This window comes from Otolemur garnettii, unplaced genomic scaffold (assembly GCF_000181295.1).
Source record: "Otolemur garnettii isolate 467f Iridium unplaced genomic scaffold, OtoGar3 scaffold00156, whole genome shotgun sequence".
NCBI classification, from domain to species: domain Eukaryota; kingdom Metazoa; phylum Chordata; class Mammalia; order Primates; family Galagidae; genus Otolemur; species Otolemur garnettii.
Genome location: NW_003852551.1, coordinates 3661335 through 3673985, shown reverse-complemented (window position 1 = coordinate 3673985; position 12651 = coordinate 3661335). Strand labels below are relative to the sequence as shown.

The 12651-nt window shown below is 57.0% G+C and overlaps 1 protein-coding gene across 2 annotated transcripts in view; it reads left to right on the top strand.

The window, feature by feature from the left end:
* The first annotated feature begins 805 nt into the window (after nt 1-805).
* AHDC1 (AT-hook DNA binding motif containing 1) overlaps nt 806-12651 on the top strand; it is a 24426-nt gene continuing 12580 nt past the window's right edge. Inside the window, exons 1-5 of one of the 2 annotated variants that reach the window (XM_012811436.2) lie at nt 806-976; nt 1150-1365; nt 6697-6808; nt 6940-6977; nt 7385-12298. In XM_012811436.2, the coding sequence (XP_012666890.1) occupies nt 7459-12255 (4797 nt within the window). In that variant the 5' untranslated portion in view covers nt 806-976; nt 1150-1365; nt 6697-6808; nt 6940-6977; nt 7385-7458 and the 3' untranslated portion in view covers nt 12256-12298. Of the gene's footprint in view, nt 977-1149; nt 1366-6230; nt 6809-6939; nt 6978-7384; nt 12299-12651 lie in introns of those variants that run through there. The other variant, XM_003799821.3, reaches the window with a different exon arrangement.

Genomic DNA, 12651 nt, shown 5'->3' with positions numbered 1-12651 from the left:
AAAAAAAAAAAAAAAGAAATAGGCATAACCTGGATCGGCGTCCATTGCACAGTGGTTACAGCACCAGCCACATACACTGAGGGTGGCAGGTTTGAACCCAGCCCGGGTCAGCTGAACAACTGCAACAAAGAAAATAGCTGGGTGTCATGGCGGGTGCCTGTAGCCCCAGCTACTTAGGAGGCTGAGGCAAAAGAATTGCTTAAGCCTAAAAGCTTGAGGTTGCTGTGAGCTGTGATGCGACAGCACTCTACTGAGGGTGACATAGTGAGACTCGTCTCAAAGAAAAAAGAAAGAAATAGACATAACCAGTACTGATGGAGATGGGTAAACACCAGCTGCATACACACCCTCCTGGAAATCTGCATCCACCATCACTCCTTACAGCAACTCTCACACCTGCATTTTAAATAAGCTTAGTGATGATAGCTTCCCCAAAGCACTCCTCCCATTCATGAGATCTTAATTCTTCCCATTTTATAGATGAGAAATCTAAGAAACAGATCAGTAAACTGACTTGCCTAACGTCACACAGTGAGCTTTAAGTCTTGAGTCATAAAGGGCAGATTCCTTCTATTATAGCGTGTATGCCTATATATGCATGTGTGTACACGGATGAACAAAAACATTGTTTCCCAGTAGAGCCTCAAGAGACAGGCTCACAATTCCCCAAAGGGATGAGATTGGCACTCGATTGGAACCCCATCTAGAGCAGCCTCCTGGCTCAGTGTCCCTCTGTACCCTGCCCTCTGGCTTGCTTGCCCTACATCCATGCTTATGCCTGGGGTACTGTGTTTGCTTCTACAGATGGGAGCTTGCCTGATTGTCTACCCATCGGCCTGGACCCCAGAGCCCACCCAGCTGAGCAGAGGGCCCCAAGTGTGGGGTATCACTTGGGCTGCTGCAGAGACCACCCTGGAGACATTGGTGAAGACAGGCCTTTCCTGCTGAGCCGGGCCTGTCTGCACAGCCTGCTCAGGTAACAGTGTGCAGGGCAGCCAGGCCTGGGCCTAGGCCACCTCCAGGAAGTGGGGATCAGGGGAACTTGCCTCCCAGACCCAGCAGCAATTCCCTCCCAGCTTAGGCCAAAAAGAGGTCCTTTGTAGAATCAAAAGATATTAACCCAGCTTACTCAAACTCCCCATTATCCAGAAAGGGGAACTGAGGCTCATGGATATACAATGAGTCCTACTTCCTAGCCTGAGGACTCTTCCCTGCATCTTGATGACCTGGGAGGAGAAAGGGGTTGTGACAGTGACCAAGACTCAGGGCAGAGGTGGAAACCAGAGTGCCTGATGTGTGCAGCTGCTGATCCCCCAGGACACCTCTCTACTGGAGTCTGATGAAGCAGAGAGCTGGGAGGCCAAGGTGAGGTACTGGGAGGACCTGGGTAGCCCAGCTATGTGTGCTAGGGTGCCCTCATAGGACAGGGAGTGGGGGAGGGACAGTGGCAGTAGCAGGACCTGCCTCTCATCTTCTCACTCAGATTAGCCCACCCAGGCTCAAGAGCCACGGAGCCAGGTGAGGCTGCCCTGCCCTGCAGAGGCAACTCCCTGCACTGACACATGAAGCCTCAGGCTCCAGGAAGCTCCCTAGAGCCTGGCCTGCTTGGGGACCCCACCCAGCTTCCAAAGGAGCATTCCTGGGGCCTGAGGTCTGGGGGTGGGGCCTCCTGGGATTGTAAGGGTGGGGAGGTACAGCTGTGGGAGGATGCAAGGCTGTGTGTACCCTTCTACAGGGCACTCAGGCTCGTGTGCAAGCAGGTGTGTATATGTAGGGCTGTGTCTTAGGTGCACAGGGTCTTGTATACAGTGGTTATGTAAGTGGGCTGGGGGATGTTCAAGGGCTGTGTATATGGTAAATTGGAATGGTGAATGTGCAAGATTCCAGGTGTGTATTAGGCAGGTGTGGGAATACCAGGGTGTTGTGTGTGCCACACTGGATGGTGTTGGGGGGGGCAGTATACACTGGAGAGAGAATGTATAGACCAGATCTGAATACACTGGGAGGTGTGGCATGTGTGCAGGTGGTCTACGTGTACACATGAGGAGTATGTGTTCAGAGCTCTGGGTGCACAGTGGGGGTGGTGTGTGCACATGGCTCAGTTTTTGCTTTGAAGGTGGGCTGGGCGAGCCTGGAGCTGAGCTGGGCTCAGCAGTGCCCAGCCTTGTGGCCAAATAGCTGAAGTCACTTCCTTTCCAGCAGCAACTTTCCAGGAGGAGGAGTTCTTCAGACCTGGGCGGGGAGGGGGGGGCGGAACGAGGAGCTCTCAGGGGAAGGAGGTAGGCGGGGGGTGTGAGGCTGGGGGGAGGGCCTGGTGGGGCTGGAGGAGGGGAGTCCTCCAGAGACAGAAGGAAAGACAAGGACAGGAGTCTGGAAGGGCCAAGGGCAGGAGGGGATGAGGGCGGAGCAGGGCGGGAAGCACAGTCCCTGGGTGACCTCAGAGGGAGGAAGGGAGGGCCGCCAGCAGGGTGACCCTCAGGTCCAGCCAGAGCTGGCCGTGGCGCCCGCACACCTGGCACCCAGGGCAGGGGGCTGGCAGGGGGCGGTTCTGGGGCAGACCTGCTTGCCAGGTGCCCTGCTTCGGGCAGGAAGGGGGTGGGCGAGGGCTGCACAAAGGAGCTCTGTGTGGCTGGGGGTAGGATGGGGTGGGTGGGGTGTGCTGTACTGTGGGGGAGCTCACGATGGCCCTGGGGAGGGGGCAGGGCAGGACCAACTCCCCTTGGGGGCATCAGTGGCTCCAAGGGGACACCTAGTGGCAAGGGAAAGTAGTGCATCTGGATGGCCAGTGGGAGGTGGTGACTACAAGCTGAGAGGGTAGATTAGAAGTCAAAAATTAGAACTGATGGTTGGGACTAGGGCAGTTGGAGGAGGCTGCATGGGCGGGCACCAAATCTCTCGTGCCCTCAGCAATGCATTTAGGTTTAAAGGAGCCCAACAAAACTAAATTGAGACCAGCTGAAATGAGTGATATGGCTGTTTGTCCTTAAGGACGTAACTTACCCTCTCTGTGCCGCTATTTAAATACCAAATGAGTGACAGCTGCCATTATTATTTCCATCGTTATTTTTGTTGTGATTTGGAGTTAGAATCAGGTTGGAAGAAGATCTGCAGGTAAAAACTGATGGGCAGGTAGGGGCCTGAAGGGAAGGAGATTTGAAGGAGCAATGACTAGCCCCTGAGGAGCAGATCCTAAGAGATAAAGCCCCAGGAGGAGATGGGAGGTGATGGGGACGGTCTCAAAGTACTAGTAACAGCTCCTTTGATGCAGTGTTTTCCATTTGAGGACATCCCTGGGCCTTCAAACCAGCCTAGGAGGGAAATGGAGAGGGGGGAGGAGTATGCAGGCTAGGAGAGAGGGTCATGGGGCCGGAAGTGAGAGCTGGGGCTGGCAGCCCAGCTCCCCTGGGGAGGCTGCGGGTGGGGGAGGGGGGAGCGCTGGGGAAGGGGTGGGGTGGTCACAGCCACAGCCGGGGAGGGTGGGGCTGGGGACTCAAGGATGTGGGCTGGCGCTTCCCGGCACTGTGCACAGCAGGTTGGGGCCCCCAGCCCCCTTCCAACCAGCTGGTGTCCCCATGGGTGCACTCAGACACACTGACCCAGAAGCAGACAGACGGACAGAAGGACCCTTTTTACTTTGTTCACAGACCAGGGATAGGTGGTACCCTTGGGAAGGGTCCAGCAGAATGGCTGCTAGGGTGTGGTGAGGAGAGGAGCCAGCTGCTTCCCTCAGATCCTGAAGGCTGCAGAGAGAGCAGTGGATAGAGTCAGGAGGCCTGGCAGGAGGACATGCCCAAAGGTCTTCACGGGTGGGTGGAACAGAAGCCACCACTGGAGAGGAGGCTTTTCTCTTATGCCAAGATCATACCCTCAGGCCCCAAGTGGGAGGTCTCCAGAGCAAGGAAGTCTTGGCAAGCCTGGTCCTCAGGGAGGGAGGGATGGTGGCTTCTGGTAAGCATCTCAGAGAGGGCATCAGGAGCCATGATCAGCCATACTGTGGGGAATGAGACTTGAAGAGTACAGAGTCTGCTCCTCTTGCCTTCCCACAAGAGCAGCAGTGCTCCAAGTCCTTGGAGTAGAGACCTGACCTAGGAGGTCCACAGCCCAGCATGGGAGAGCACAGGGCCCTGAGTGAACTCATAAGTAGGACGAGGAGAAGCACCTGAGACCCGGGACCTGCAGAGAGGGAAGGGGCAGAGGACAGAGAGATGTTTCACCTGTACAAGCAAAAATAAGACCCTTCTCATGCCATTTTGTGGCCTTGGACAAAGTCTCTTTCCCTCTTCAGGTCTCAGTTTCCTCATCTCTAAAATGGGAGGGACATAAGATAGCACTAGAAAGTGTACCCAGTGGGGTAGTTGATTAAAAATACAGATTCCCAGATGTCCCTCCAGATCTATGAGTCAGAATCCCCTGGACTAGGGCCTGGGTATCTGGAACGTTACATGGCTCCCCCCAGGCCCAGGGTTTGGAAGCCAATGGGTTAGATAATTTTAAGATTCCTCCCAGCCTTAAATTAGACCACAGCTCTAGAAGGAGCATTTTCAGAAGGAGAGTTATAAGAGCTGGGCATGGAAAGAGGCTTTGGACTTAGGGCAGAATTAGGAATCCTACCACTTAGCAGCTATGTGACTTAAAGCAAGTTACACAACCACTCTGAGCCTGTTTGCTCTGTAACAGGGACATAATAAACCATGCCTCCCAGGGGGCTGCAGTGAAGATTAGTGGGTCACGTATATGGAAGTGCTTTGTAGACTGCAAAACACTGCCCACCAAAGGGGAGCAGGGGAGTGTTCCTTTCCACTCTATTCTGTCAGCTCTGTAGTCTTCCTGTGAGGTGATAGCACTAGTTGGTATGGCAGCCAGTGAAAAGTCTACATATGTCCATAGGGGGTGGGCCCTGGAGATGGAATGCCAGGTCAGGCCAAACACAAGAAAATGACTAGGGTCAATCTTTAAGACCCTTGCAGTGGTTGGAGCCCATGCAGCTCCCTGTTCCCCAAGATCCCAGCTTCTGGAGATGAGCCATGGCCCTGAGTCCCCAAGCTCTCCTGGGAGTCAGACATGCCTAGATCTAAATTCTAGCTCTACCCTCCTGCTCAGGGAGATAGTTGATAAATATTTACGTAGCATCTAGCATAGCCCAGGCCCTGGGTCAGAAGATATAGCAGTAAATAAGATAGACAAGATCCCTGCCCTTAAAGAGCCTGCACTCTTAGGGGAAACATACTAAATAGCCAGTCACAAAGTAATCGATTGCAGTTGTGATAAACACTATAAAGGTGAAATAGATAGGGCTCTGAGAATACGAAGTTTGAGCATGTTGGTATGACCGTAGTTCACTGCAGGCTCACATGATCCTCCTGTCTCAGCCTCCCAAGTAGCCAAGACTACAGGCACATACCACAGCTGGCTGATTTTTTTTTTTTTTTAGAGAGAGAGACAGGGTCTCACTGTGTAGTCCAGGGTGATCTTGAACTCCTGGCCTCAAGCAGTCTTCTCACCTTGGCCTCCCAAAGTGCGAGGATTATAGGCATGAGCCACTGCACCTAACCAAGGTCCCTTTCCACATTCTTTTTTTTTTTCTTGAGACAGTCTCAAGCTGTCACCCTGGGTAGAATGCTATGGCGTCACAGCTCACAGCAACCTCAAACTCTTGAGTTTAAGCGATTCTCTTGCCTCAGCCTCCCAAGTAGTTGGGACTACAGGCACCCACCATAACACCTGGCTATTTTTTGGTTATGGTTGTCGTTGTTTGGCAGGCCTGGGCTGGATTTGAACCCACCACCTCCAGTGTATGTGGCTGGCACCCTGGCCACTTGAGCTACAGGTGCCGACCCCCTTTCCATATTCTTATCTCTTTCCCTCCTTCAGTGTTCTTCTTGGATATGAAAAAGAAGAGACTTGTGGAAAAGTTAGGGTTGATGGCTCTGTGTGTCTCATTCATTTAGCAATTTTCTCTGAGCACAGGCACAGTGACTCATGCTTGTAATCCTAGCACTCTGGGAGACTGAGGCCAGATGATCACTTGAGCTCAGGAGTTCAAGACCAGCCAAGCAAGAGCGAGACCCTGTCTCTACTAAGAATAGAAGAATTAGTTGGCCATTGTGGCAGGTGCCTATAGTCCCAGCTACTCAGGAGGCTGAAGCAGGAGAATCGCTTGAACCCAGGAGTTTGAGGTTGTTGTGAGCACAGTACTCTAGCCTGGGCAATAGAGTGAGACTCTTGTCTCCAAAAATATATATATATATGTTATTGATCTCAAGTTTGTATGGAGTATTAGATAAGAAAATCTGTATGAAGTGCTTGGCCCAGTTTTTGGCAATAGAGAACATATCCCCAAAGTATGGACTTTTATTGTTATTGATGCCCTGGTGTGATTGCTAAACCACTGACCTTAGGTACTCTTTTACTTTTTCTTTGCAGCTCTTATCCTGCTAATTTAGAAAGATCTGACCAATGTCTGTCTACCTAGTCCTTACACAGAGTAGGCACTCCATAAATAATGAGTATATGAATGAATGATGTTACTTTATCTCTGAGCTTCCGTTTCTTCATCTGCAAAATGGGGTTATTAATAGCCCCTACCTCACAGGATTGGTATGAAGAATTAAATGAAACGATGCCTGGACAACTTCCAGCCCAGTGCCTGGCGCACAGTAGGTGCTCACTAAACCGAGCTGCGATGGTCCTTTCCAGGCGCTGTCCACGCCCCGAGGCCTGGGCCCAGGCCGAAGTTGCTGCACAGCATCCCCAGCTGACAGCCAGCACCTGGCAGAGCCCCCAGGCACGGGGGCTCTCTCTCTCCCAGGTCAGCAGGGTGTATGCGTTGGAGGGGGTGGGGGGGTTATCTGGAAGAGCTGGGCTGATAAACAGGGGTTGAGCGGTGGCCACCAGACCATTTGGGGAATTCAGATCTATTGCCTGTCTTGTTGCCCACAGAGATCTCCAGTGTGACAGCCCAGGCGGCAGAGCCGAGGGTGAGTGGCTGGGCTTCTGCTGGAGCCCTGGGGATGGGCAAGAAGGAGGGAGGCCATGCCCTTGATAGGACTTCCAGCCTTCTCCTTAAGTCTGATCTGGAGTGGTCACCTTGCCTGAAGTTTGGTTTCCCTCTCAAAGGCTGGGTCCCATGCTTCCTGAGCACATAGCCAGATTCTAGAAAGGGATGAGCTGTCACTAAGTGAAAAATGGGGCCTGTAAGAGGGTCGTTGTGTGCATGATTTGGCAAAGACTGAGAGTCTACCAAGGGGGTTGGGCTTAGAAGGGGCTGGAACTTGGTAAGTGGGATGAGACCCCTTGGGAGGGGTCCAGGAGCTTATTGAGGGTTTGGAAGCTGGTGAGGACTTGGGTATTCAGTGAGAAACCTCTTGCCTGTCCTGTCCACCAGGTCCTGGTCCCGGCTTCTCGCACCCTCATGTCAGCCCCGGCCCCGCCCGGCGGCCCGCGGAGGACAAGGTCAGGATGCGTGTGAAGCCCCAGGGCCTGGTGGTGACTTCCAGTGCCGTGTGCAGCTCTCCTGACTACCTCCGGGAGCCCAAGTACTACCCCGGCGGCCCCCCCACCCCCCGGCCCTTGCTTCCCACCCGGCCCCCTGCCAGCCCACCCGACAAGGCCTTTTCTACCCACACCTTCTCTGAGAACCCACGTCCGCCCCCACGCCGGGACCCCAGCACCCGGCGCCTACCAGTCCTTGCCAAGGGGGACGACCCGCTGCCCCCACGGGCAGCCCGTCCTGTCTCACAGGCCCGCTGCCCCACACCGGCCGGAGACGGCAGCAGCTCCCGACGCCGCTGGGACAACGGGCGGGTGAACCTGCGTCCAGTGGTGCAGCTGATTGACATCATGAAGGACCTGACGCGGCTCTCCCAGGACCTGCAGCACAGTGGTGTGCACCTGGACTGCGGTGGGCTCCGGCTTAGCCGCCCACCAGCTCCGCCACCTGGCGACCTACAGTACAGCTTCTTCTCTTCACCCAGCCTGGCCAACAGCATCCGCAGCCCTGAGGAGAGGGCCACCCCCCATGCCAAGTCAGAGAGACCCAGCCACCCCCTCTATGAGCCTGAGCCTGAGCCTAGGGACAGTCCCCAGCCTGGCCAAGGCCATAGTCCTGGAGCTACGGCTGCAGCCACCGGCCTGCCTCCAGAGCCTGAGCCAGATGGCCCTGATTACTCAGAACTTGCTGATGCTGACATCCTCAGTGAGCTGGCCTCTCTTACTTGCCCTGAGGCCCAGCTGCTAGAGGCCCCTGCCCTCGAGCCACCATCACCTGAGCCGGAACCTCAGCTTCTGGACCCTCAGCCCCGCTTCCTGGACCCACAGGCCCTAGAGCCACTCGGGGAAGCTTTGGAGCTGCCACCCCTGCAGCCTCTTGCTGACCCTCTAGGGCTGCCTAGCCTGGCCCTTCAAGCCCTGGATTCCTTGCCTGACTCCCTAGAGTCACAGCTGCTTGATCCCCAGGCACTTGATCCCCTACCCAAGTTGCTTGACGTCCCGGGTCGCCGTCTAGAACCCCAACAGCCCCTGGGGCACTGCCCATTGGCCGAGCCCTTACGCCTGGACTTGTGCTCACCCCACGGCCCTCCTGGGCCTGACGGTCACCCCAAGTACGCCTTGCGGCGCACTGATAGACCAAAGATCCTGTGTCGCCGGCGGAAAGCCGGACGAGGGCGCAAGGCAGACGCTGGACCTGAAGGCCGCCTGCTGCCCCTGCCTATGCCCACAGGGCTGGCGGCCGCACTGGCCGAGCCCCCACCACCACCACCTCCACCACCTCCTGCCCTGCCAGGCCCAGTCCCAGAACTGGAGCCAGAATCTTCCCAGACCCCAGTGGTTCCTCCCCGCAAAGGCAAGTGCCGAGGTGTGCGGCGCATGGTGGTGAAGATGGCAAAGATTCCTGTATCCCTGGGACGGCGGAACAAGACCACGTACAAAGTGTCATCCTTGAGCAGCAGCCTGAGTGTGGAGGGCAAGGAGCTGGGCCTGCGTGTATCAGCTGAGCCCACCCCCTTGCTGAAGATGAAGAACAATGGGCGGAATGTGGTGGTGGTCTTCCCACCTGGTGAGATGCCCATTATTCTCAAGCGTAAGCGTGGCCGCCCTCCTAAGAACCTGCTCCTGGGTCCTGGCAAGCCCAAGGAGCCAGCTGTGGTGGCAGCTGAGGTGGCCACTGTGGCAGCAGCTACCATGGCCATGCCAGAGGTAAAGAAACGACGGCGGCGGAAGCAGAAGCTCGCGTCTCCCCAGCCCTCCTATGCCGCTGATGCCAACGACAGCAAGGCCGAGTACTCAGATGTGCTCGCCAAACTGGCCTTCCTGAACCGCCAGAGCCAATGCGCTGGACGGTGCTCACCACCCCGCTGCTGGACACCCAGTGAGCCCGAGTCAGTGCACCAGGCCCCTGACACCCAGAGCATCTCCCACTTCTTGCACCGTGTGCAGGGCTTCCGGCGGCGTGGGGGCAAAGCAGGAGGTTTTGGTGGCCGGGGTGGGAGCCACGCAGCCAAGGCAGCTCGATGCTCCTTCAGTGACTTCTTTGAGGGCATCGGCAAGAAAAAGAAGGTGGTAGCAGTGGCAGCTGCTGGGGTTGGGGGTCCTGGCCTCACCGAATTGGGGCATCCACGCAAACGGGGCCGGGGGGAGGTGGACGCTGTGACTGGGAAGCCCAAGCGCAAGAGGCGGTCCCGGAAGAATGGGACTTTGTTCCCAGAACAGATGCCCAGTGGCCCAGGCTTTGGGGAGGCAGGCGCCGAGTGGGCCGGGGACAAGGGTGGCGGCTGGGCCCCTCACCATGGGCACCCAGGTGGGCAAGCTGGCCGAAACTGTGGGTTCCAGGGGACTGAGGCCCGGGCCTTTGCCTCCACTGGACTGGAGAGTGGAGCTTCAGGCCGTGGCAGCTACTATAGCACGGGCACACCTTCGAGCCAGACTGAGCTCAGCCAGGAGCGCCAAAACCTCTTCACCGGCTATTTTCGCTCGCTGCTTGATTCGGATGACTCCTCTGACCTCTTGGACTTTGCCCTCTCAGCCTCTCGCCCAGAGTCCCGGAAGGCATCAGGCACCTATGCAGGGCCTCCTGCCAGTGCCCTGTCTGCCCAGCGGGGCTTGGCCACCTTTCCCAGCCGAGGAACCAAGGCCAGCCCAGTGGCAGTGGGTAGCAGTGGGGCTGGGGCGGACCCCTCCTTCCAGCCTGTCCTGCCTACTCGCCAGTCCTTCCCACCAGGACGGGCAGCAAGTTATGGGATAACTCCAGCCACTTCAGACTGCCGAGCAGCAGAGACTTTCCCAAAGCTGGTTCCCCCACCTTCTGCTGTGGCCCGCTCACCTACAACCCACCCACCCGCAAACACCTACTCCCAGTATGGTGGCTTTGGGGCTGGACAAAGCGTATTTGCCCCAGCTAAGCCCTTCACGGGTCAGGACTGTGCCAACAGCAAGGACTGCAGCTTTGCCTATGGCAGTGGCAACAGCCTCCCTGCCTCACCCAGCAGCGCCCACAGTGCTGGCTATGCCCCACCACCTACTGGGGCCCCCTGCCTGCCACCAAGCAAGGCTTCCTTCTTCAACAATTCTGAGGGAGCCCCCTTCTCTGGTTCGGTCCCTACGCCCCTGCGCTGTGACAGCCGGGCCAGCACTGTCTCACCCGGTGGCTACATGGTACCCAAGGGCACCACAGCCTCTGCCACCTCCGCAGCCTCTGCCGCCTCCTCCTCCTCCTCCTCCTTCCAGCCCTCACCTGAGAACTGTCGGCAGTTTTCGGGGGCTTCTCAGTGGCCTTTCCGGCAGGGCTATGGAGGCCTGGATTGGGCCTCAGAGGCCTTTAGTCAGCTCTACAATCCCAATTTCGACTGCCACGTCAGTGAGCCCAATGTCATCCTGGACATCTCCAACTACACACCACAGAAAGTGAAGCAGCAGACGGCTGTATCTGAGACCTTCTCCGAGTCATCCTCTGACAGCACCCAGTTTAATCAGCCAGTTGGTGGTGGCGGGTTTCGGCGTGCCAACAGTGAGGCCTCAAGCAGTGAGGGCCAGTCTAGCCTGTCCAGCCTGGAGAAACTGATGATGGACTGGAACGAGGCATCATCTGCCCCCGGCTACAACTGGAACCAGAGTGTCCTCTTCCAGAGCAGCTCCAAGCCAGGCCGTGGACGACGGAAGAAGGTGGACCTGTTTGAGGCCTCGCATCTGGGCTTCCCCACGTCTGCCTCAGCTGCTGCCTCAGGCTACCCCTCCAAACGGAGCACTGGGCCCCGCCAGCCACGGGGTGGACGGGGTGGTGGGGCCTGCTCAGCTAAGAAGGAGCGGGGTGGTGCAGCAGCCAAAGCTAAGTTCATCCCCAAACCACAGCCAGTCAACCCGCTGTTCCAGGACAGTCCAGACCTTGGCCTGGACTACTACAGCGGGGATAGCAGCATGTCACCGCTCCCCTCACAGTCGAGGGCCTTTGGCGTGGGAGAGCGAGACCCTTGTGACTTCATGGGACCCTACTCCATGAACCCGTCCACGCCTTCTGATGGCACCTTTGGCCAAGGTTTCCACTGCGATTCGCCCAGCCTGGGTGCTCCTGAGCTTGACAGCAAGCATTTCCCACCACTGGCCCACCCGCCCACGGTGTTCGATGCTGGCCTGCAGAAGGCATACTCACCCACCTGCTCGCCCACACTGGGCTTCAAGGAAGAGCTGCGGCCGCCACCCACAAAGCTAGCTGCCTGCGAGCCCCTTAAGCATGGGCTCCAGGGAGCCAGCCTGGGCCACGCAGCTGCAGCCCAGGCCCACCTGAGCTGCCGGGACCTGCCTCTGGGCCAGCCCCACTATGACTCCCCCAGCTGCAAGGGCACGGCTTATTGGTACCCACCAGGCTCAGCTGCCCGCAGCCCACCCTATGAAGGCAAGGTGGGTACGGGGCTGCTGGCTGACTTCCTGGGCAGGACGGAGGCTGCGTGCCTCAGTGCCCCCCACCTGGCTAGCCCACCGGCCACGCCCAAGGCCGACAAGGAGCCACTGGAGATGGCCCGGCCACCTGGCCCACCCCGTGGCCCTGCTGCAGCCGCTGCTGGCTATGGCTGCCCGCTCCTTAGTGACTTGACCCTGTCCCCCGTGCCGAGGGACTCGCTGCTGCCCCTGCAGGACACCGCCTACAGGTATCCAGGCTTTATGCCACAGGCCCATCCCGGCCTGGGTGGGGGCCCCAAGAGCGGCTTCCTGGGGCCTATGGCGGAACCTCACCCTGAGGACACATTCACCGTCACCTCCCTGTAGTGCCAACTGAAGTGCCGACTGGACCGCGAGGTTTTATTCCTGGGTGAGTCTGGGATATGGGTGTAGGGAACAGAGGACTGGGATGGGAGGTTAGGACATTAGAGCCTAGTCAAAGGGAGAAGTACACAGAGGAGCAGGAGTCATGGGCAGGATTTAAGGGCAAAATAGGAGACAAGGGGCAGGGATTTAGGATCTAGTGTTATAAATAGTCTTGGGGGTGGTAGGAGATGGCTACTTGGACATTCATGGAATCCTGTTAATTGAAGTGGATAGAGGACTACAGACTGGATGGGCCCACCTAATTTGGTTCATTAAACATTTCCCTCGTTGATGGTAGGTCTTTTTTTTTTTTTTTTTTTGAGACAGAGCCTCAAGCTGTCCCCCTGGGTAGAGTGC